This window comes from Scomber scombrus, chromosome 15, assembly GCF_963691925.1.
Source record: "Scomber scombrus chromosome 15, fScoSco1.1, whole genome shotgun sequence".
NCBI lineage: Eukaryota > Metazoa > Chordata > Actinopteri > Scombriformes > Scombridae > Scomber > Scomber scombrus.
In genome coordinates, this window is record NC_084984.1 from 16,190,590 (window position 1) to 16,214,688 (window position 24,099).

General features: G+C 40.4%; 2 protein-coding genes across 2 annotated transcripts; both read left to right on the forward strand.

The window, feature by feature from the left end:
• The first annotated feature begins 5,900 nt into the window (after positions 1–5,900).
• Positions 5,901–9,303, forward strand: crybb1 (crystallin, beta B1). The gene is made up of 5 exons (XM_062434474.1): positions 5,901–6,023; positions 6,917–7,035; positions 7,201–7,333; positions 7,642–7,784; positions 9,126–9,303. The coding sequence occupies exons 1-5, from the start codon at positions 5,901–5,903 to the stop codon at positions 9,301–9,303; spliced, it is 696 nt and encodes a 231-aa protein (XP_062290458.1).
• A 2,178-nt stretch (positions 9,304–11,481) lies between these two features.
• acads (acyl-CoA dehydrogenase short chain) lies at positions 11,482–22,958 on the forward strand. Its single transcript, XM_062434674.1, has 10 exons — positions 11,482–11,581; positions 13,477–13,637; positions 15,165–15,314; positions 15,412–15,523; positions 16,429–16,580; positions 17,389–17,559; positions 18,837–18,974; positions 20,878–20,973; positions 21,053–21,109; positions 22,517–22,958. Exons 1-10 carry the CDS (start codon positions 11,554–11,556, stop codon positions 22,667–22,669), a joined length of 1,218 nt encoding a protein of 405 aa, XP_062290658.1. The 5' UTR covers positions 11,482–11,553; the 3' UTR covers positions 22,670–22,958.
• Positions 22,959–24,099: the final 1,141 nt, after the last annotated feature.

The window sequence follows — 24,099 nt, forward strand, 5'->3', positions numbered from 1 at the left end:
TAGGAACCAATGGGATTGAAGCTGAAAGCCCACAGACAGATATTGAGACTTTGGTGTTTTCATGTGATTTGAAAAACTGAATGTTTTCATCAGACTTATGCTTTAATAAAATAAGTCAAAGCTCTCAAATATAAAGAACTTTGTCCAAAATAAAAGTCTAAATTTGGTCAAATTTGACATGAAATGTGGCCAATTTAATAAAATAAGTAAAAGTTCTCAAATATTAAAGAAGTTTGTCTAAAATAAAATTCTAAAATTAGCCAAAATTTAGATAGAATGTTGCCAATATAATAAAATAAGTAAAAGTTCTGAAATATTGAAGAACTTTGTCCAAAATATAAGTCTAAAATTGGCCAAATGTTTGACTAAATTTGGCCAATTTAATAAAATAAGTCAAAGTTCTCACATGTTAAAGAACTTTGTCTACAATGGAAGTCTAAAATTGGGCAATTTTTAGATTGAATTTGGCCAATATAATAAAATAAGTCAAAGTTCTCAAATAGAGAAGAAATTTGTCTAAACTAAAAGTCTAAAATTGGACAAATTTTAGATTTAAATCAGGAACTATTTGATCTGATCTATCTGAAAACATAAAACACATAAAACTTTAAATGTTTTATATAAGAACGCACATTTCGATCACAGTTTTTCGGTATCTGTCGGTTTGTGACACTCGGCGGCCGTGATGATAACACAGAAAGCAACGGGAAGCACACGCAGATTACACAGCGGGATTAGCTCACACCTAATCTGCACATATCCAAATCAGATTAATCCTGCTTCCATAGGGGGAATAATCACATCTGAAGTGATATAATCCTAAAATAATCTGCCTGTAATCTGAGAATTATCATCATCGTTATCGACAACATTTAAATCACCTTCAGAGTCCAACGATGTTCACACACTGCATCAATATGTAGAGCTATATAACTAATAACTTCAGCAATACAACTGATTATTGCTTATGAAGGGCTGCAACTAATGATTATTTTCATTATTAGTTAATCTGTTGGTTATTTTCTATATTAATCTATTTGTTGTTTGGTCCATAAAATGTCAAAAAATTGTGAAAAAGGTTGATGTTTCCCAAAGTCCAAGATAACCCTCCTGTTGTCCTCAAGTCAAGGAAGGGAGGGAGGAAGAAGGAAGGAAAGGAGGGAGAGAGGAAGGATGGAAGGGAGGAAAGGAGGAAGGAAAGGAAGAGGAAGGAAGGAAGGAAGGAAGGAAGGAAGGAAGGAAGGAAGGGAGGGAGGAAGAAGGAAGGAAATGAGGATGGAAGGAAGGAAGGAAGGAAGGAAGGGAGGAAGAAGGAAGGAAAGGAGGGAGGGAGGAGGAAGGAAGGAAGGAAGGAAGGAAGGAAGGAAGGAAGGAAGGAAGGAAGGAAAGGAGTAAGGAGGGAGAGAGGAAAAGAGGAAGGAAGGAAGGAAGGAAGGAAGGAAAGGAGTAAGGAGGGAGGGGAGGAAAAGAGGAAGGAAGGAAAGGAGGAAGGAAGGAAGGAAGGAAGGAAGGAAGGAAGGAAGGAAGGAAGGAAGGAAGGAAGGAAAGGAGGGAGGGAGGAAAAGAGGAAGGAAGTAAGGAGAGAAGGAATGGTGGAAGGAAAGGAGGAAAGAAGGAAGGAAGGAAGGAAGGAAGGAAGGAAGGAAAGGAGGAAGGGAGGAAGGAAGGAAGGAAGGAAGGAAGGAAGGAAGGAAAGGAGTAAGGAGGGAGGGAGGAAAAGAGGAAGGAAGTAAGGAGAGAAGGAAGGGTGGAAGGGAAGGATGAAGGAAGGAAGGAATGAAGGAAGGAAGGAGGAGGGAGCAAAGAAAGAGGGAAGGAGGGGGAGAACGAAGGAAAAATTTAAGAAAGAGAGAGGAAAGAAGCAACAGTCAAAAGAGATGGGGTCAATTTGACCCGGGAGGACAACAGGAGGGTTAAATGTCTTATTTGGTTCACAACCCACTTATATTCAGTTTACTGCCACAGAGGACAAAAAGAAACCAGAAAATATTCAATATTCAATTATCTGAAACCAGAAGACTTTGGGCATTCCTTCCCCCAAAAAATGTCTAAATCAATTATTAGATTATCAAAATAATTGGTGATTAAATATCTGTTCCACTGCGGCTTTTCTTGGTCTACAGTCTACAGTTTCTCAAGGTAGATCATGTTGGCAAACCTTTAAAAGAATAGTTCAGTGTTTTGGGAAATTCACTTATTCACTTTCTGTCCAAGAGAAACAGGAGAAGAGTCTTGTGTCTTTTCTTGTGTTTTAAGTATAGAGCTGAAGTAGAGAGGTGATTAGTCTAGCTTAGCATAAAGACTGGGAGTGGTAGTTTTTAAGGGAGTTATGTTCTGTATTTCTTAGGGCTGGTTATAATTATGATACCAGCACCAATCTAAATACCTTTAACCCTCCTGTTGTCCTTGAGTCAAGGAAGGAAGGGAGGAAGAAGGAAGGATGGAAGGGAGGGAGAAGGAAGCAAAGGAGGAAGGGAGGGAGGAAGAAGGAAGGAAAGGAGGGAGGGAGGAAGGACGGGAGGAAGAAGGAAGGAAAGGAGGAAGGAAGGGAGGAAGAAGGAAGGAAAGGAAGGAGGGAGGAAGGAAGGGAGGAAGAAGGAAGGAAAAGAGGTAGGAAGGGAGGAAGAAGGAAGGAAAGGAGGGAGGAAAGGAAATACGGAAGGGAGGAAGGGAAGGAAGGAATGTAGGATGGAAGAAAGAAGTAAGGAAGGAGGGAGGAAAGGAAAGAAGGAAGGGAGGAAGGAAAGGAAGGAAGGGAGGGCGGAGGAAAGAAGGAAGGAGGGAGGGATGGAGGGAGGGAGGAATGAAGGAAAGAAGGACAGAGGAAAGAAGAAAGGGAGGAAGGTAGGGGGAGGGAGAAAGGAAAAGAGGAAGGGAGGAATGAAGGAAAGAAGGACAGAGGAAAGAAGGAAGGGAGGAAGGTAGGGGGAGGAAAGAAAGAGAGAAGGAGGGAGTGAGGAAGGAAAGGAAGGAAGGAAGGAAGGAGGGAAGGAAAGAAGGAGGGAGGGGGGAAGGAAGAACAGAAGGAAGGAAGAAGGGGGATAGAGGAAGGAAAGAAGGAAGGGAGGAATGAGAGAGGAAGGAAAGAAAGAGAGAAGGAGGGAGGGAGGAAGGACAGATGGAAGGAAGGAAGGGAGGAAAGAAGGAACAGTCAAAACAGACGGGGTCAATTTGACCCGGGAGGACAACACAAAGGTTAAAGTGATCCTGATACCAACTGAGTATTTCATTAGATACCCATCATTCTTTTATCTGGTGTAACAGGCGTGTAGCGTAGACACACTTTAGAGCGTTTAGGAGGCATCTTGGCTGCTGAACTGCTAAGCGCGCTAACTCAAATTCACCACGACTTCACCACCACAGACGGGTTGTAGCTGCTGTGGCAGTGGACCGATCACATGTCACATTAAATCCAAGAACGCTTGCTGTTGATTGGCTGTGAGCAAGTCCATACAAATACTCATAGTTTCTAGCTCTGGGTGCAAAAAGGATCGATTGCAGGTATCGTCTAGTACCGATAGCCAGCTCTAGTATTTCTACAGCTGAGCACTTCCTGAAGTCTTGTCATCACAGTGAGGTTTACAGGTGTTTGCTGCAGAAAAGCTTTGGATGGATAAGTATCTACACTGGTGTTTGTGAGGAAAAAACATCAATTGTAAAACTGTAAAACTTGTTGGATAACAACCACACACTCTTCTTCTTTGCCAAACATCCATTAGCCTCCAGCAGAGCTGAGGAGCTTGGAGGAGAAGCTAACCTCCCTTCTCTCTGACTCCGCTCCTCCAGATGTCTTTACTTTTCAAACTTATAGTCTTCAACTCCAACTGACGCTGCCTCAAGTGACATCACATGAGGCACTTTATCAGATATCCACACAGCAGCTCCGTCTGGATCAGGCATGTCCAAACTATTCCACAAAGGTTCATAATGTGGCTGCAGGTTTTTGCTCCAACCAATCAAGAACACATGATTTGACCAATCAGCTGTCTGAAGACTGAGATCAGCTGATTAAATGAGTCATGTCTGGTTTGCTCCTGCTTGGTTGGAATAAAAAACCTGCAGCCATATTATGACCCTGTGTGGAATAGTTTGGACACTTTTTACACCTGTACATCCCAGTTACACATGTTTAAAATGAACAAATCTTCACAGGATTATCAGTTCATGAATTACGTGAATTGGCATGAATTTCTTTACTGAATGAAATGAAGTTCAATACTTAGAGCAAAACACCAAAGAGGAGTTAACAGCACAGTGCAGAGAGAAAATAAAAAAGGTTGGACAGATATTATGAATGACTACTGATAGCATGTTAACTCTATTAACTCCACTAGTGTTCACTAAGCATCTAGTATGAGCTGTATTTCGAAGACTTTTCAGCCTTTTAGAAAAGTTTCTAGCAGAATATGAAATCAATTTTTGTTTCTTATGAAATTACGTTTAATTGGCATTTTGGATAATTTCCAGAAGTACAGAGCAAAATCTACTTTGCAAATCATTAAAAATCTTTATTTACATGTTTTTTGTTGCTGTTGTTGTTGTTTTTATTAGGACATTTAAAAACCCTATTACCCCAATTCTAATGTCAATTTTACATTATTTAGAGGATATTTTGCCCCGAGCTTCCACTTATTTCTAATCCTGGTTTCTAGATGTTTTTTTTTTTTTTTTTTTAAACTTTTAACACGAAGCTACAGTAGGCTAACAGTTTCCTCCTGTTTCCAGTCTTTACGCTAAAGCTAGGCTAACAAACCTCTGAACTCTTTGAGCTTTAATACACAGACATCAAACTATTCATCCAACTCTTTAATAGAAAGCAAATAAACTAATCTCCCATGATGTTTAACTCATTATTGTTTATGTTAAGCAGTAGTTTGGGTTAATCAAGTGTTGTATATTCATTTAAATGTTAATTATAATGTGCTTAATGTAAACTGACACATTTTTTATTGCAGTAAATAAGCTTAAAAACTGTGTTTATCACTGGTTTTCTGGATTCTTGTTGTGATTCTTCAAAAAAAAAAAACAAGAAGATTTCATTCGATATAAAAAGAGTGAGACTTAGTTTAATCATCGCAGGTTAGAAGCTAAAGAAAATCTATCTTTGTGTTCGTCTGTGTAGGTGATAGAGACCAGAGATTACCTCTTTGTGCCCTCTGGACCTTTGCATTCCTCCTCTCTACATGCGACTATAGCTTACAGCCCTAGCACACCAACACACGGGGGAAATGCCTTGGTCAGTGGTTTCCTTTGATAGTAAAACGCTTACAGGCAGGCCAGTGGGGCCGGCGGCGTTTCCAGGCTATGCGATGACCCGCCGGCTTTGGCCCGGGCCAACTGTGATGACGAGAGGCTTTCTATTGTGCTGTGAGCCTCTACGTTTGGCCTTTGCCAGAGTATAAAAGCTTTGGTAGAGGGTTGGTAGGGACCAGCACGAGCCAGCCTCCCTCACACGGCACTGCAAGCTTTACTAACGCAGGTAAGCACACACAGACACAGACACAGACACAGACACAGCAGACACAGACACAGGCACAGCATCCAGCATCAGAGCACACACAGAGAGAGGGGCGAAAACAACCACACCTCATCCACAGCCAGGGCCCACTCCCTGCCCCACCACACCCAGGAAAAGCACCCTCAGCCTGGGGAAAGACCCAAGCCAATGTCGGGGCCTAAAATGAGCCTCTCTCTCACATATAAAAGCTTTAAGTTTTATTCATAAATCCCAAATAACTTTTAGATTAATACACCGAAAATAAAACATACACACCCCTGTGATAGTGATAGCATCCACTTCTCCTTCACTCTCTCTTTCTCCTCTTTGCTGTCACCTCTATTGACACTTCTTCTTCTTCCTTCTCTCATCTTTCACCCAGACTCTCCTGAAGCCCCTCACCATGTCTCAGACCGCCAAGTCCGCCTCCAGCCAGGGCACTGATGCCAAGGACAAGGGAACCCCTGCCCCCGCTGCCTCCAGCAAGGCCACCAAGACCGGAGAGCCCGCCGTGGGATCCTTCAGAGTGAGTCGCTGCAGCAGCTTCAGACAGCTACAGATGATAATATACTTAATTTAAAGGGTCAGTTCAGCTAAATTAGAAAAAAAGGAGAAGCTACCTACTTTACTGGATACTGTTTAAGCTTTATTTGCTTGATGTTTTGAGCTGTTTGGTTATATTTAATGTATATAAGAAGAGAAAGAAATTCAGTTTGTGGCTTTTAAAAATGACATTTAAAGCTTTCTGAACAGCTGAAACCTTTTTAAAATAGCTGTTGAGTTTGTAAATATTTGCATTGAGATCATAAAAAATAGACAAGTGGACAGTGTTTGCAATTTGAGTGAACAGAGCCTTTCAATGTGTTTTTCATGCAGGGTTTTTTTTTTGCATGGCATTGCTTAGAATTGATTTCCATGTATTCAAATGTGTGGAAGCAAATCAGTTAAATGGTAAAAACAGTTTATTGTACAGCAGTGGAAGAAGTATTTGGATCTTTAACTAAAAATAAAACTACAGTAGCAACACCAGTTTAATGTAATTAAGAAGAAAAAGAGTAGCAGAGTGTTATATTATTACTATATTATTGCATTATTGAAGCACTAAAGCTGCATTTTAATGTTTTAGCCAGCTGAGGTTGACCTAAAGTATTTTACAAACTGTTCAAAAGTCTAATCTACAATAATTGATCATATTCTATATTATTGTTATATGTTATGTAGCTAAAATCTTAATTGGCAAAGTGCTTGAGTGTTTGCATTTAAAACCAAACCAGGTTATATTAGTATTATTATTATAACTCTGAGGTCTTTAAAGCTTGTTACTGTAGTGGCATTACTGCAGGCATTACACCAGTATGCAGGATATGATGGCTGTTGTTCAGTCCACTGGTGTAACTGGTGAAATCTCCTCTGTTGCAGCTGATGATGTTCGACCAGGAGAACTTCCAGGGCAGGATGATCGAGGTCCAGAATGAGTGTATGAACGTGTGTGACCGTGGCATGGACAAAGTGCGTAGTATCATTGTGGAGTGCGGCCCGTAAGTGAAAACACACACAAACTTCATTAAAACCAGCAACATTTTACACACAAACCATTTCTCTCATATTATCTTATGGCGTCTATTTTTTTCCTCTAATTCTTCTCTCCCATCTTCTTTCCTCCTCTTGTGCCCCTCCTGTGCCTGGCGGCGCCCCCTCTCCAGCTTTGTTGCCTTTGAGCAGACTAACTTCCGTGGGGAGATGTTCATCCTGGAGAAGGGAGAGTATCCTCGCTGGGATACCTGGAGCAACTCCTACCGCAGCGACTGCCTCATGTCCCTCAGGCCCATCCGCATGGTACGACTAAAACCTCTCCTGCTATGATTGTGATTGAAAATACAGGCAATTAGGGCAACTCTGCTGCAGATTATTACAATTTTACTGCAAGAAAATGGTAAAAACTTGCCCATTATAATCAATATACAAATTCAAAGGTCTTGTCTTGTCCAAAGCCCAAAGATATTCAGTTTATTATCACATAAGCCAAAGAAAACCAGCAAATAAGAGACTAAATTCAACATATTTCACTCTAGAAGTATGAAGTAACATAGAGATGAACTCATAATTTTAACACTTTCCTCTTCCCTCATCTTCTGGCCCTGCAGGACAGCCTGGAGCACAAGATCTGCCTGTATGAGCTCTCTGACTTCAAGGGCAACAAGATGGAGATCCAGGAGGATGATGTGCCCACCCTCTGGGCGCATGGCTTCTGCGACAGAGTGGGCAGCGTGAGAGTGCCAGGAGGATCGTGAGTACACACACACACAAACACACACACACACACACTTAAAAATGAAAGGATTCGGCCGAGGATCAATACACGAGCCCCGGAGCACATCTGTCCGGACATTATTCATATAGAAGTGAAGTGGAGGCTTTGTACTACTAATATTGTTTTAGACGCAGCTTTAGAGGAAGCCGCCGGCCGCTGGAGTCACACCACAGTGCAGTCGTTCATAAAGAAGGATGACAAGTTCTCACAAGGCTCAAAGTATTTTTAGTCGGGATTTTCAAGCCTCTCTATAAAATGATCACAGCCATGACTTCCCTCATTTGATGGTTTGATGATGGTACAGGTGTTAAAACTACCTAAAGAAACCTTAAATCTCCTTTAGGAACACTAGACCCCCTTCAAGGACCAATAAGACCTACTTGATTACAGTAGGAACCTCTAGGAACCCCCTCACATACCACTAAATGTCTTAAACCACTTAGAGAACCTCCTAAAAGACCTCAAGCATCTCCTCAAGGGCCACTAGAACCTCTTTAATGACAGCAAGAGCCTCTAAAGGACAGACCGAACCACCTCAAAGACTTCTAGACTCCCTAGAACTTCCTCATTGACCACTAGAAACTTTTTGAGGACTTCTAGCTTCCTCAGTGAACACTTATACCTCCTTAAGGACCTCTAGAACCTCACCAATGGCCACTAAAACCTCTTTAATGACAGAAAGAGCCTTTAAAGGACAGACACAACCGAGGTGGTTGTGTCTGTCCTTTAGAGGCTCTTTGACTGACTACTAGAACCCTTTAAGGACCTCCTAGATCTTCCTCAGTGACCACTAAAGGACTTTAGCACTTACAGAACCTCCTAAATGGCAACTGTAACATCTAAAGGACCACTTGTACCTCCTGAAGGTTTTCTAGAACCTCATCAAGGGCCACTAGAACCTCTTTAATGACAGCTAGAGCTTCTAAAGGACAGACAGAACCACCTCACTGACTACTAGAAACCTTTTTGAGGACTCCTAGCTTCCACAATGACCACTAGAACCTCCTAAAGGACCTTTAGCATCTCCTCAAGAGCCACTAGAAACTATTCAATGACAGCTAGAGCCTCTAAAGATCCAAAAGTATTTACAGAACCTCCTAGAGGGCAACTGTAACATCTAAAGGACCCCTAGAACATCCTCAGTGACCACTTAAACCAACCTTAAGGACCTCTAGAACCTCCACCATGACCACGAGTCTCCTACTAGAAACTCTTTAAAGAAAATAAAGGTGTTTTTTTAGTCCTTGTACAGTCTAAACCACTAATCCTCCAGTCCACTAACTCTCCTCCTCCTCCTCCTCTCCATGTGTGTCTCAGTTGGGTGGGTTACCAGTACCCCGGATACAGAGGCTACCAGTACCTGTTTGAGTGCGGTGACTACAGACACTACAACGACTTCTGCGCCTTCCAGCCCCAGATCCAGTCCATGCGTCGTATCAGGGACATGCAGTTCCACCAGAGAGGATGCTTCACCTTCACCGCTGCTAGCAAGTGAATGCCCCCTGCTGGCCGTCGGGCGCTGTCATAGCCATGCAGCCCTTCACAGCTTTTTATTTCTCCAAAACGCCCCCCCCCCCCCTTTTTTTTTTCTCTCCAAATCCTTTCCTAAACTTTCACCATCATATCATCGCTCCATCCCAAAAAGGAAAGACAGCATGAGAGCGTTACTGGACAACCTTAACTGACTTTTTATGGTGCTAAAAGAATAAATATGTTGTGAAAAACCTGAAAACTTTCCTGGCTGGATCACCTTTATTCATTCTGCAGAAAAAACACTAATGTTTGTATGATGTCGCTGTATAAATTGATGGTGTGTTGGGTGTTTTTTATGGTGTTTTATCTCCTATTGAACAACTAGCACAATAATCAAAGGGCCTGTTGTACATTCAATACATGCAACTTTTAAATATCCATAACAATATATATACAATATATTTGGCCTAAAATAACTACACAGTAACCTAAAATATGCAAAAATACATGGTAATAATCATCATTTATGATATGGTCAAACTCACTTAGTTTCCAGATATCATACAGTACATTTTAAATTAAACAATCATTATAAATGTAGTTTATGTATAATAACAAATTAACTGAATTAATACATTAAATAACTAAATATTAGGTATAAAGATAATGTAGGGTGCTGTTTACAATCAGCATCAATTAAATAATATGTATAAAACACTCAAATAAGTTCAGTCAGTAGGTTTTAGAAATTATTTGACGCTTTTCTGTTTTCTTATTTTACAATTTAATAGTTGAAATATAGCTAAATATTAGTTATGTAAAATGTTCTCTCAAGGGTGCTGACAGATATTATATATGGTGGCATTTTATATAATTAAAGTAAATGTACAAGAACAAAGTAACTGAATTATAATGTAGGGAGCTGGTTACAATCAACATAAATAATATATGCAGGTTGAAAAAAAAACATTCAAATAATTTCAGTGAAAAGGTTTAAATAATAAATAATTTGGGTCTTTTTACATTTTCTTATTTTGCAGTTGAATATTTGAAATATAGCTGAATATTAGTTGTGGAGCCTTTTCTCTCAAAGGTGCTGACAGCACAGTTTTTAATAATACAATTGTTGGTTGTTATGTGACTTATAAATTGACAATCTTTACTAATATATATCTATATGTACTGTAGACTAAGGATGGTATTATGCTGCCTTTGCATTTTGGAGTCTGAACTATTTGGGGTTTTGTTAAAAATGTGTTGCATAATATTTTGGCTGCCTGGAAAATGTAATTGAATGACAGAGTGCATTTTTAAATAAGACTTTATTAATCCAATTGTTAATTGTAATCTAAATTATTACAAGCAATCAATTACAACAGTTAAGTCTTCAGAAATAAAATATAAAATATAAAGGACAAAGACAAGAGAAAAAAAATACAACAAATAAAGAAACAAAATAAAATCATAATTAAATATGTTCAAATATAATAATAATAATAATAATAATAATAATAATAATAATATGATTATTATTAATAATAATGATAATATTCAAAACAAATACACAATTCAGTTACCTTCAAAACAATTTTACCACAATCAAGAAATAAACAAAGATAAAAGACAATAAATAAAATAGCAGAAAGGACATGTATATAATTATTATAGTATAATAATTAATTGCGCACATAATCTTTTGGTTTTGAAGATATTTTATAAGTTTATAAAAGTTCCTCAAATCATGAAGAGAAAGACATTTGTCAATAAAAAGTATTCCCATAACAATATTTTATAACATTTACAGTAAACTCAGTCTGAAGGGTCTTAGCATTTAAAATACAATATAACATGTGACATAACGTTTAAATGTGTGTTTATAACGTTAGAAATTAAAACTAAATTCATTTAATGAGTTTACGTCACGTCATGTTAAACTGGGACTGCGTGCTGCCTTCAGGGGTCCTTACAAATCACTTTATCGATGCTCGGAAATTATACAATCTTTCCTTGCTCGTTGCTTGCACGACAATATTGAATCTATAACAAAATTACATGATTTAAAAAAATACACTCTTACCTTGTGGCTCATATCTGATTTAAATATCGTCTACCTCTACATGTTGAATTTTTGAAGGTAAAACATTAACACATATTGCTTACATTTTTGCAACTAATAATTCCTACAGCACCTAAAGGCAGCAGTGTGCTTCATAACACCGAGCTGTTCGTCGGATTGGACATCAAGCTGAGAGAAAACAACCATTAATCAACCATGGCTGCACTTTTTAAAGCAAGGAGAGGTGAGTTTATGGAGGGAAACAGTCTGAGAAAGTCCAGTATATATTAAGAAACAGGTCTGAACCAGCTGTTATCTTTATATTTGCTATAAGAGCTGGAAATACCTGGTTAGCTTAGCATGCTACGTAACGCAAACCTATGAGTGCTGTTAGCTTCTCGGCTATATAAGGTTATAAAATAAAGATTAAAACATTAAAACAGGTGATTAAAGATGATTATAGGGGAGGAAACTTATATCAGCTTGTTGGTAAATAGTTTAACAGCTATTCTTGTGTCTTTGATACGTTTGTAATACTCTGTGTGAGCTAAAGGTGACTGATGGTGAAGATGACCTTTCACCTAAATAACAGAAAGTTAAAGTTAAACATTGAGCTGCTTTAAAAACAATATTACGGTATAATCAGTGATATAGTATGCAGTATTACAGTAAAGGTACTGCAGTATTATGAGTGATGTAGTATGCAGTATTACAGTAAAAGTACTGCAGTATTATGAGCGATGTAGTATGCAGTATTACAGTAAAAGTACTGCAGTATTATGAGAGATGTAGTATGCAGTATTACAGTAAAAGTACTGCAGATTTATGAGTGATGTAGTATGCAGTATTACAGTAAAATACTGCAGTATTATGAGTGATGTAGTATGCAGTATTACAGTAAAAGTAGTGGTTTGGTCCCACTGATATATTATTATATATGACATCATTAGAATATTAATAGTGAAGCATCAGTGTTAGAGCAGCATGTTACTGTTGTAGCTAGTTTACACTACTTTATATACAGTTAGCTAGTTTAGTCCAGTGGTTCCCAACCTAGGGGTGGGGCCCCTCCAAAGGGTCAGCAGATAAATGTGAGGGGTGGTGAGATGATTAATGGGAGAGAAAAGAAGAAAAAACTAAGTTCTGATACACAAATGTGTTTTCAGTTTTTGGACTTTTTCTCTAATCTTTGATTTTTGCTGAAATATTGGATCATTTGAACATTTATTGAAATGAAACATGTGAGAAGTTTAGAGGGAAAAATCACTATTTGGTGGAGCTGTTAACAACTTATAGACATCTGAAATGTGAGCCGACTACACACTGCTTTTTGGTTTCATCTTTAACAATGTGTTGTATTTTAAAAGCTTGTTATATTATCCATTGTGTCAAATCTGCATCTGAAAAGTAACTAAAGCTGTCAAATAAATGTAGTGGAGTAGAAAGTACAATATTTCCCTCTGATATGTAGAAAGTAGCATCAGATGGAAATACTACAGTAAAGTACAAGTACCTCAAAATTGTACTTAAGCTTAGTACTTATACGTAGGTAAATATACGTAGTTACTTTCCACCACTGAAGAAAACAGGAATGAATGAGAAATATTTCATGTAACATCTGATCAGTAAAATCTCATCAGTTTCCTCTCTGTCAGTGTTTCACATCACAGCAGATCAAATCTTAATGAATAATAACACTTAATAATAACGTCATGTGTGATTTCTGTGGGCGTCTGAGCAGCTGCAGCTGAGTCTCATTGTTCATCCGTGACTCAAACCGGTCGATGAAAGGATCGAATAACCTGTAATAACAATTCTCACACTGTTTACTCTGTTTGCTCTGTATCCTGTAACAACAGGAAATATGTCTCATATCTGCCACCTTTTGTTTATGTTAAAAGAAACTCAAAAACTACTCACTCTGAATAATAATAACCTAATAATAGAGAAGAAAAATGAAGCTAGGTTTATTCCTCTCAAAACTGAACCCAGTATTTTCTGATGTTTTTAATCCTATATTTGGAAATCTTTGTGTTGTGGACATTGTAAAACATCACCTTTTGGCTTTTTGGAAACATTTTTCACCATTTTACTGCCCGTTTTAATAACCTGAACCTTTCTCTCCTTTTCCTCTCTCAGCTCTCAGCTTGTGTCTGACCGGCTGCCGGAGTCTGACGCAGCTCGCCGAGCTTCCAGAGACTCATCAGATCCTGAGACAGACCTGCAGAGACTTCGCCGACAGAGAGCTCACCCCCATCGCTGCCAAACTCGACAAAGAGCACACGTTCCCTGCCAAACAGGCGCGTAAACACACAGTCAGGACGTTCATTTTACCCCGTTTTAACTCTGCAGCCTGGGAGATGGTTTATGTGAGTTAGGGCTGGGCGATTATGGCAAAAATCAAAATCACAATTAACTTTTAACCTCGATTAAGATTAATTAACAATTATCTCCACCCTTGATGAACAATTATGTATTTTCACATTTTCTTTAGTTTTGTATTTTACACTGCTGCCCTCACACATGAGTATCTTTAGGGAGTGAAAATAATGATGTTTTAACCCTCCTGTTGTCCTCGAGTCAAGGAAGGAAGGAAGGAAGGAAGGGAGGAAGAAGGAAGGAAAAGAGGGAGGAGGGACGGAAGAAGGAAGGAAAGGAGGAAAGGAGGGAGGAAGGAAGGGAGGAAAGAAGGAAGGGAGGAAGGAAAGGAAGGATGGAAGGGAGGAAGAAGGAAGGGAGGGAGGAAAGGAGGGAGGGAGGAAAGAAGGAATGAATAAAGGAAGGAAGGATGGATGGAAGGAAGGAAAGATAGAAGGAGGGAGGGAGGGAGGAAGGAAGGAACGGAGGAAAGAAGGAAGGATGGACAGAAGGAAGGAAGAAAGGGAGAAAAGAAGGAACAGTCAGGGTCAATTTGACCCGGGAGGACGACACGAAGGTTAAGGTGTGACGCTGTGGTTAATGTCTAGTTCACTTGATTAGAACTATGAAAAGATCATGGTTTGGGTTAAAATGATCACTGGAGACAAGTTTTCAAATTCCTTAAAGATATGCAACCTTTGCTGTCATGACAACCGTTTACACGGAAACGATCTGAACAGAAAACGCAAAAGTGGCGTTGCGTTCTCACTTTTTATTCCGCGTTTAGACGAGCGTTTTTGGGGGAAATCTGTGTGCATACGGTGACGCAAAAGTTTGTGGAATTCAATTCAATGTTATATGCACACAACACCACAAAGTCCGCGCAATTGTGTAGAACCTTCCCTCTACTTCTCTCCCTAGTAGCTCCAAATGGAAAACCAAAACCAAAACATGGCTAAGAAGCGAACAAAAACTGACCATGTTGTCTCGGACTCCACTTCTCTCCCCCCTCCTCTGTCATTGTCGGCCCTGCTGCAGCAGACAGGTATCAGCAGAAGAAAAGGTACATGACGTCACATGGAAGAGCGTCTGTCACCTAGGTTACAGCTTCCGACCGCAGCAAGAACTCTGATGCATTTAAGCCAGCGTGAGCATCTCAGAGCACACTTTTGCGTTTTCAACCCTTCAGACGGGAACGCAACGGTGGAGCGTTTTTAAGATTTCCACTCTGGAGGGAGGGTTCATTTTTTTGCGTTTTTAAGCCCCCAAAACGCAGTCGCCGTTTAAACGAAAGGCACATCTGATAAAATATTTTGTCGGTTTCACCCGGGAGCGTTGTTGTGTAAAGTTGGCCTAAGTCGATTAGAGTTTCTAAATGTCGGTTTTCTATAATTTTTCGATTAATTGTGTGATTAAGTGTATGTGGGGAAATAAAAGCATTAAATCCTGTTTCTTGTTCCTGTGTTCAGATTCAGGAGCTGGGGGCGATGGGGGTGATGGCCATGGAGGTGCCTGAGGAGCTGGGAGGAGCTGGGATGGATTATCTGGCGTACAGTCTGGCGATGGAGGAGATCAGCAGAGGATGTGCGAGCACCGGAGTCGTGGTCTCTGTTAACAATGTGAGTGCAACATGGAGGAGGTCGCTTCGTTATAATAACCAATCAAACGCTGTGATTAGTTTGTGTTAATCTCCTCTCTGTTGGTTCTGTTCATTAGTCTCTGTACATCGGACCCATCCTGAAGTTCGGCTCAGAGGCGCAGAAGCAGCAGTGGGTCACACCGTTCACCACCGGAGAGAAAGTCGGCTGCTTCGCTCTCAGTGAGCCAGGTACAAAATGTGACGCCTCACACACACGTGCACACTCATCCTGTGCACGTGCATGTACCTGCCACTGACGGATGGAAAAAACAAGTTAAATAGATACATTAAAGAAATTAAAAGGAGCATAAAACAATGTTTAAAAAAAACAAAAAACAAAGAAAGGAAAATAAAACATGAATGAAACATGAGATGGAAAATACAAAATTGTAATAATAGTAAAATACTAAAAATAACACAAAGTAAAAGTAGGCAAACAAATAGAATAAATACAATATAGGTATATAAAATCAAGTGAAATACAACAACGTTAAAATAAACCCCAAAACATTAACATAAGATAGAAAATAAAATAATTATAATGGTAAAATAGTATTGGTAAAAGTAGATAAAATATATAATATATAAATTAAATTAAAATACAACATTTCAAAATAAGTTCAGTAATGCATCAGTGTGAAAAGCTAAATATTTAAATAGATACATTTAAGGAATAAAAACACCAGATAATAGATTCATAGATAATAAATAGATTAAAGCAAGACAAAAACACAATAAACAGATAAATTAAAGGAGAGTAAATAATAAAAAACATGAGTTAAATAGATAGATATAGATATAATAGATCACCTCGTCTATGATCGTGCAGGTAAAAGAAGTCAAATTGAAGAGGAAGTTTATCTTGTTTTTTTACTTCGAGAAACAAAAAAGGCTTCATTGTTACAGGTACATCATATTTCTGCTTCAACATGTTACAGAAAACAAGGCAGACATTTCCAGAAAATCCAGTTTTGGCTCATTAAGTAATAAAATATGTTGATTCAGACACTTTTTCCCCCAAATCTAACGAACTGAATCAGATTTAACTCTTCTTGCTGTAATAACGTAATAACGATGTAAATGTGGATGTTCAGGTAACGGCAGCGATGCGGGCGCCGCCTCAACGACGGCCCGTCAGGAGGGAGACGAATGGGTCCTGAACGGGACCAAAGCCTGGATCACTAACAGCTGGGACGCTTCAGCAACCATCGTGTTCGCTACTACGGACAAGAAGCTCAAACACAAGGTACGACAAACACACACACACAGGACACACACACACACACACACACACACACACACACACACACACAGGACACACACACACACACACACACACACACACAGGAGACACACACACAAACACACAGGACACACACACACAGGACACAGGAGACACACACACATAGGACACACACACATAAGACACACACACACACAGGAGACACACCATCACACACACATAGTACACACACACACACACACACACACACACACACACACACACACACACACACACACACACACATAGGACACACACAGGACACACACATAGGACACACACACACACACACACACACACACACATAGGACACACACACACACACACACACACACACCCCCACATAGGACACATAGGACACACACACAGGACACACACATAGGACATAAAACAGGACACACACATAGGACGCATACATAGGACACACACACACACACACACACACACTGTCTCACACACACACACACACACACACTGTCTCACACACACACACACACACACACACACACACACACACACACACACACACTGTCACACACAGGACACACTCACACACATAGGACACACACACACACACACACACACACACACACACAGAACACACACACAGGACAGACATAGGACACACACACACACACACACTCACACTGTCACACACACACACACACTCTCACATACACACTCACACACACACACACACACACACACACACACACACACACACACACACACACACAGATAAAGAGAGTTATTGTCCCCCTCGTGTCTGCAGGGCATCAGCGCCTTCCTGATCCCGATGCCTCACCCAGGACTCTCTCTGGGGAAGAAGGAGGATAAGTTGGGCATCAGAGCTTCGTCCACTGCTAACATCATCATGGAGGACTGCAGAGTCCCGCTGGGAAACATGCTGGGGCCCCGAGGAGCCGGATTCAAAATCGCCATGGTAACATTTTTAAAACACTGCAGCTGCTTTATGTTGATCCTGATGTCATACTCAGGCTTATATTTCACATGTTTCACCTTCACAAGCTGTTCAGCTGGTGAAACGCTGTAAATGATTTCCTGAATATCTCAGATTCTTCTTCCAGGTGACTCTGAAAGGTTTCAGTGAGATTCAGACGTTTGTTTCCTGTTGAACAACTTAAAGAGTACAAAAAAAAAAAAAGAATGTGTGCAAGTTATTCATACGTTTATTTTCACATTTTAACCCTTTAAATTTAAACTAAACCACATGGACACAAAATAACATGATTGACTCTGTTACATTGGATTCTTTTGGATTCAGTAACATTAAACTTATTAGAGGGCCTGAATTGACTGACTCAGTATTTCAAGAGAAGTTGAGGCTTCCTGAACGGCAGTCGGTCGGAGCAGCTTAGTAACGACTTATTCTGAAAAGCTGAGTCATTTTTCTTTGGGAGGAGAAGTTGATTGTTATCGAATCTGACAAAAATAAACCGCAGACACGAAGAGAAATAAACACAGATTTTCCTGTAATTTACAAACTCGTTTTCAGAATATCCTCAATTAACCTTTGTGTCCTTCTTTCCTTCCTTCCGTCTGTCCTCCCTCCTTCTCTTTTTCTTTCCTCCCTTCCTTCTTTCCTCTTTTCCTTCTTTCCTCCCTTCCTCCTACCTTCCTTCCTTCCTTCTTCCTTCCCTCCTTTCTTCCTTCCTCCTTTCCTTCCTTCTTCCTTCCTCCCTTCCATCCTTCCTTCCTCACTCCTTTCCTTCCTTCTTCCTTCCTCCCTCCCTCTCTCCCTTCCTTCTTTCCTTTCCTCCTTTCCTACCTTCCTTCCCTCCTTCCATCCTTCCTTCCTCCCTTCCATCCTTCCTTCCTCCCTCCTTTCCTTCCTTCTTCATTCCTCCCTTCCATCCTTCCTTCCTCACTCCTTTCCTTCCTTTTTCCTTCCTCCCTTCCATCCTTCCTTCCTCCCTTCCATCCTTCCTTCCTCCCTCCTTTCCCTCCTCCCTTCCATCCTTCCTTCCTCCCTCCCTTCCTTCCTCCCTCCTTTCCTTCCTTCTTCCATCCTCCCTCCCTCCTTTCCTTCCTTCTTTCCTCCCTCCTTTCCTTCCTTGACACAAGGACAACAGGAGGGTTAAATACAAGCTTTTAATCACACACACACGTTAGAAAGTTCACAGCCTCATCCAGCTTCATTACAGCTGTATAAATCTATAAATAAGTAATCATGTTGTTTTGTTTGTTTGTCTCTTGCAGCAAACTCTGGACAGCGGACGGATCGGTATCGCAGGTCAGGCTCTCGGTATCGCTCAGGCTGCTCTGGACTGTGCTGCAGACTACGCACACAAACGCACCGCATTCGGAGCCCCGATCGGCAAACTGCAAGCCATTCAGGTAACACCACCACTAATTAGCCTGACCCTGACTTTCATTAAACTGCTGCAGTGTCTCATTAAGCTTATCAGATGTCAGAAAACAGTGAAAACCTTCCTCACAGAGTCAAAGGTGACAATGATGAAAGCAGCAAATCCTCACGTTTGAGAAAGTGGAAGCAGAAAATGTTCAGATCTTCTACTTAAAGCAGCTATATTTTTCATAATATCACAGTCTGATCTGTTGGTGTGTGATGTGTTTGATGAACCTACAGAGAATTATCAGAGACTCTGCAGCTCTACTCTGCTTTATATAGCTTTATAGTTGAGTAGAAATTGTGGAACAGTACAAGTACCTGGGCGTCCTACTGAACAAAAATCTGGAGTGGTCATCAAACACAGAGGCTGTATACAAGAAGGGCCTAAGTCGGCTGTATTTCCTGAGGAGGCTTAGGTCCTTCAATGTTTGCAGCAAGATGCTCAACATGTTTTATCAGACTGTTGTGGCTAGCACTCTCTTCTTTGCTTTGGTGTGCTGGGGGGGCGGGTATTAAGAAAAAACATGCCAATAGGCTGAACAAACTGATAAAAAGGGCCCAGTCTGTGGTTGGTCTGAACTTAAGCACTCTTGAGGAGGTGACTGAGGACAGAATTAAAACAAAAATTCCTCAAGATCCAGGACAATACCACCCATCCCCTCCATAACACATTAGAAAATCTCAGGAGCTCATTCAGCAACAGATTCAGACTCCCCCGCTGCTCAAGAGAACGTTACAAAAGATCCTTCCTACCCGCTGCAATACAACTGTACAATGCCTCATTTACATAAATGCACCCTGACTCTAACTACTTTACATGCATTTTTACATATGTATTTATTGTGCCTTTACATGCACTTTTATCTATATACTCATTGCGCTTTTATACTGGGTTCTAGCAATGCTGAGGGTGGGAGGGTGTGTTTTTATATTCTTAGGTATTTTTGTGTGATTTCTATGTTTGTTGTCTTTGTGCCATGTTTGTACCATGTATTGCTGCTTTGACATTTTACATTTCCCCTCGGGGATTAATAAAGTAAAATCTATCAATCTATCTATCTATCTATCTATCTATCTATCTATCTATCTATCTATCTATCTATCTATCTATCTATCTATCTATCTATCTATCTATCTATCTATCTATCTATCTATCTAGTTTCAGCTCATTGTTTAGCTGCAACTTTACTGTTTTGGTTCATTCTCAGTGCTCTCATAGCGTCGTTTTCTTAGTAAAAGCTGTAAAAAGCCACTGTACACTACCTGCTCAGCACCAAATCTGACCAGCCGCTGCATTAAGTGATCACAATAATATTGATTTCTGAAAGTTTCCAATTCGAATGTCTGAAAAGTGTTTTTGTTGAAGTTTCCAAAAGTGTTCTGATGGTTAAACTGTTTCCTTCACTCCTGAATCCTGCAGTCTTTAGTGTGTGATGTGTTAAAGTATCTATAACATATATTTCTATAACATGTCTTCTCTGTCAGTGAGCTGAAACTCATCATAAAGCTTTATAATGCGTTTCAGCTGATTGTTTAGCTGTCCGGCTGCAACTGTTTTGGTTCACTCTCAGCACTCTCATAGCATTGTTCCCACTGTACTCTACCTGCTAACAGACACAGTTATCTGTAGACTAGCTGGTGAACATAGTGGAGCAATATGATATTTCCCTCAGGAGTTGGTAGAGAGTAAAAACAGAGCTAACAGAGAGAGAATATTGGACTTTACATTCAGCAGGTGGACAGAAACACGACTCTTAATGAATAATAATGTTGATCAGTAACTGCTGGATACAGTTAAAGCAGATTTTAAAGAAAGATTAATTATCAAAGTTGATTTAATTTCCTTTCCATCAACCAATCAACACATTGTTTTCTTCCATCTTCTAGTTCAAACTTGCTGACATGGCCGTGGCACTCGAGAGCGCTCGTCTGCTCACCTGGAAAGCTGCACTTCTCAAAGACGCCAAGAAGCCGTTCTCTAAGGTAACGTTAACCTCTGAAGCAGTAAGTCTCACATCATTTAAAGCTGTGTGATGTTAAACTCTCTCCTCCCTCCTCACAGGAAGCAGCCATGGCCAAACTATCAGCATCTGAAGCCGCCACCTTCTGCTCACATCAGGTCAGAAAACAACAACAATATGGGCCTGATTTACTAAGATCCCAAATAGTGGGTACTAAATTGCGTGCACAGTGCAATAGATTGCGTGTTTTGTTTGCGTGCGTTTTGCAGGTGATCTACTAAGAATAACTGCATTAATGAAAACAGGTGCAACAGGTGGAGACAGCAGTATTTAAATGAGGGTTTTGCGTGTCTTTTATGGAGAGTTTGGACGAGCAGAAAGCAGTAAGCGCAAAATGAAATGTGATCAGGTTCTAGTGGAAGAGGTTAACAAATATATTGAGTTATAACAAAAACTAATATTACCAGAAAAACCCACATATGGGAGAGTATTAGTGACAAAGTCGATGCTGTTAGTAAAACCAAAAATATTCCACTCCAAAGATATTAAAACAGGTGGAAAAACTCTGTCCTGTGTGTATTCTGTCATTGTGCCTCCGTCTCCTCGTCCCCACAGTAACAGCCGGTTAATGCCTGCCCTTCAAAGGTATTATTTATAGACACAGTTACCGTCAGAAAAAATTCCTTCAGGTTTGGTAAATCACAATGCGTGTGCTAAATAAAACATATTTGCATTTTCTCCTCCCTGTATTTTGCACACTGGGGTTAAAACACCTCATATTACGTTCATTATGGCAAACGTACTAAATGGACAGCGCGTATTATCTTGCACATTTGAAAGACGCAAACCTCAGTGCGCTGCATTAGTAGATCAGCTTGCACATTAAAAGCTGGTGATGTCAAGTTTGCACACGTTTTTACCACAGACTGTATATAAGAAAATGGACGTAACATCCGTGACGTCACCCATTGGTTTGTGGACTGCTGCTCGGAAGCCAATAGTTTCGGATCTGAGCAGCGCCATCTTGAAAATTTCAGGTGCATGCCGGGAAAAATAAAAACACGGATTCTACTTATATGGGCATCAGGAGGGTCATGAGGCGCCCTCCTGAACCTGTGAACCAATCAACCTGTCAATCACGACGTAGCCACGCCCTAATGCATACCCTGCTTTATGGTCAAATATAAATTCAGGGAGGCCAAAATTTCACAAATGAAGATCATACTGCATTGAAGAAGGCTTTAAAGTAGCGATTGAGACCATAAACACATTTTGAAAACGTTTACTGAGGTTAGAAATCAAGTGAGAAGTTGGTGAATTCTCCATTGACTTGTATAGAGACGGAAGTCCTTTTGCCACCAAAACGGTCGCCCCCTGGTGGCCTTTTGATAGAATGCAGTTTTAAGTTACTTCCGCGTTGGCCTCATTTCAGAGGACCGGAACTCCCCGCCTGGTTTTTACACACGCAGACCTTTAGTAAATCAGGCTATAAGAGTTTAAAAAAATCCTGATTAAAACCTCCTGATTGCTTTTTCTTACTTTTATTTTCTTGTGTTTTAAATCAGGCGATCCAGGTTCTGGGTGGGATGGGTTACGTGGCGGACATGCCTGCTGAGAGGCATTACCGCGATGCACGCATCACTGAGATCTACGAAGGCACCAGTGAGATCCAGAGGCTGGTTATCGCCGGAAACCTACTGAAGGAATACCAGCAGTAGACACGCTTCTATCAGTGCCAACACGGACATAATCCCAAAATACATGACATCACCTCATCCATAAAGATAAAGACGACAGCAATCACACTACGAGAAGTTCAAAGAATATTCAGCCGAATTTAAACGTTTAATTACCTCCGCTGTCTGAAGAAGGGCATTCAGGAATAATTATCAGTTTCACACCTGCCTCCAAAACTGCCTTAACAGAGTCAGTAATGTTCACAGTTTAAAGGGTCAGGTCACCCAAAAGGAAGTAAAAATAACTTTCACCTCTAGTTATAACAACAATTATAATTAAAACTGCAAGCAGTGTCGAAGGGCCCTCGCACCCCCCCGATTTCCCCCCAACTGTAACGCCGTACGTGCACGTCGGTGCGTGCGGCAGTCGCAGGGCTGTCAAAACTGGCATGTAGATGTCTTTGCTCCTTTGCCTTTAACTGAACATTGTGTGCAGCGGTTAATGTCTCCACTAGATGGCAAACTAAGACCACAAATGAGTCTGGGTGACTTCTCAGCACAAAGGAATGTGGGTGAAGGGCCAAAAAAGCGTCAAGATTGAGCATTTTTGCCTGGATGGCCGACTTCCTGTTGGAGATAGGGTATGGGTCCAAGAGGCTTTTTAGTGTGTCTGGACATGATACATGTGTTTACCGAATTTGGTTTGTTTACGTCAATCTGAGTCGAGGGGCTTGATTTTTTAAATTTTCTAGGGGGCGCTATTAATCAATTTTTGTGTCGGCCATTTCCGCGCTACTTAAAATATCAAAGTTTTCTCCGGATCGGACATTATTGCAAGTTTTGGTGAGTTTTGGGGCATGTTTAGGCTGTCAAAAAGGCGTACAACTATAATAATAATAAAAATCATCCAGATTGAAAATTTTTGCCTGGATGGCCGACTTCCTGTTGGATTTAGGGTATGGGTCCAAGAGGCTTTTTTGTGCGTCTGGACATAATACATAGGCCTTGTCGATTTCATTTCTCTATGTCAATGTGGAAGGCGGGGCTTAAACTTTGAAATCTTCCAGGGGGCGCTGTGGAGTCATCTTCTCACTTAAAAATCCCAAACTTTGTCAGTAGTCAATCTTTGTGAATGTTGACGTATGTGTTCAATTTGGTGAGTGTAGGAGTTTGTGAAAATGTACAAAATGGATAAAGGCATTAGGGGGCGCTATTGAGCTGTTGTGCCACGCCCAAGGGCAGTTATGGTCTCAAATTAAAGTGCTCCTGAGTGTGAGCCTATGTGGCAAATCTGGTGATTCTGTGAAGACGGGAAAGTCCTCTAAACGCAGAGGGAAAAACGGAAAAGTGACGCAGGAAATGCACAATAACTCACTTCCTGTTAGAGCGACAATTTTGAAAAAAATAATTTGGGCGTTTACCCATGAGTGCTATGAGTCCTGTAAATTTCAGTAAGATCAGACAAAGTCTTT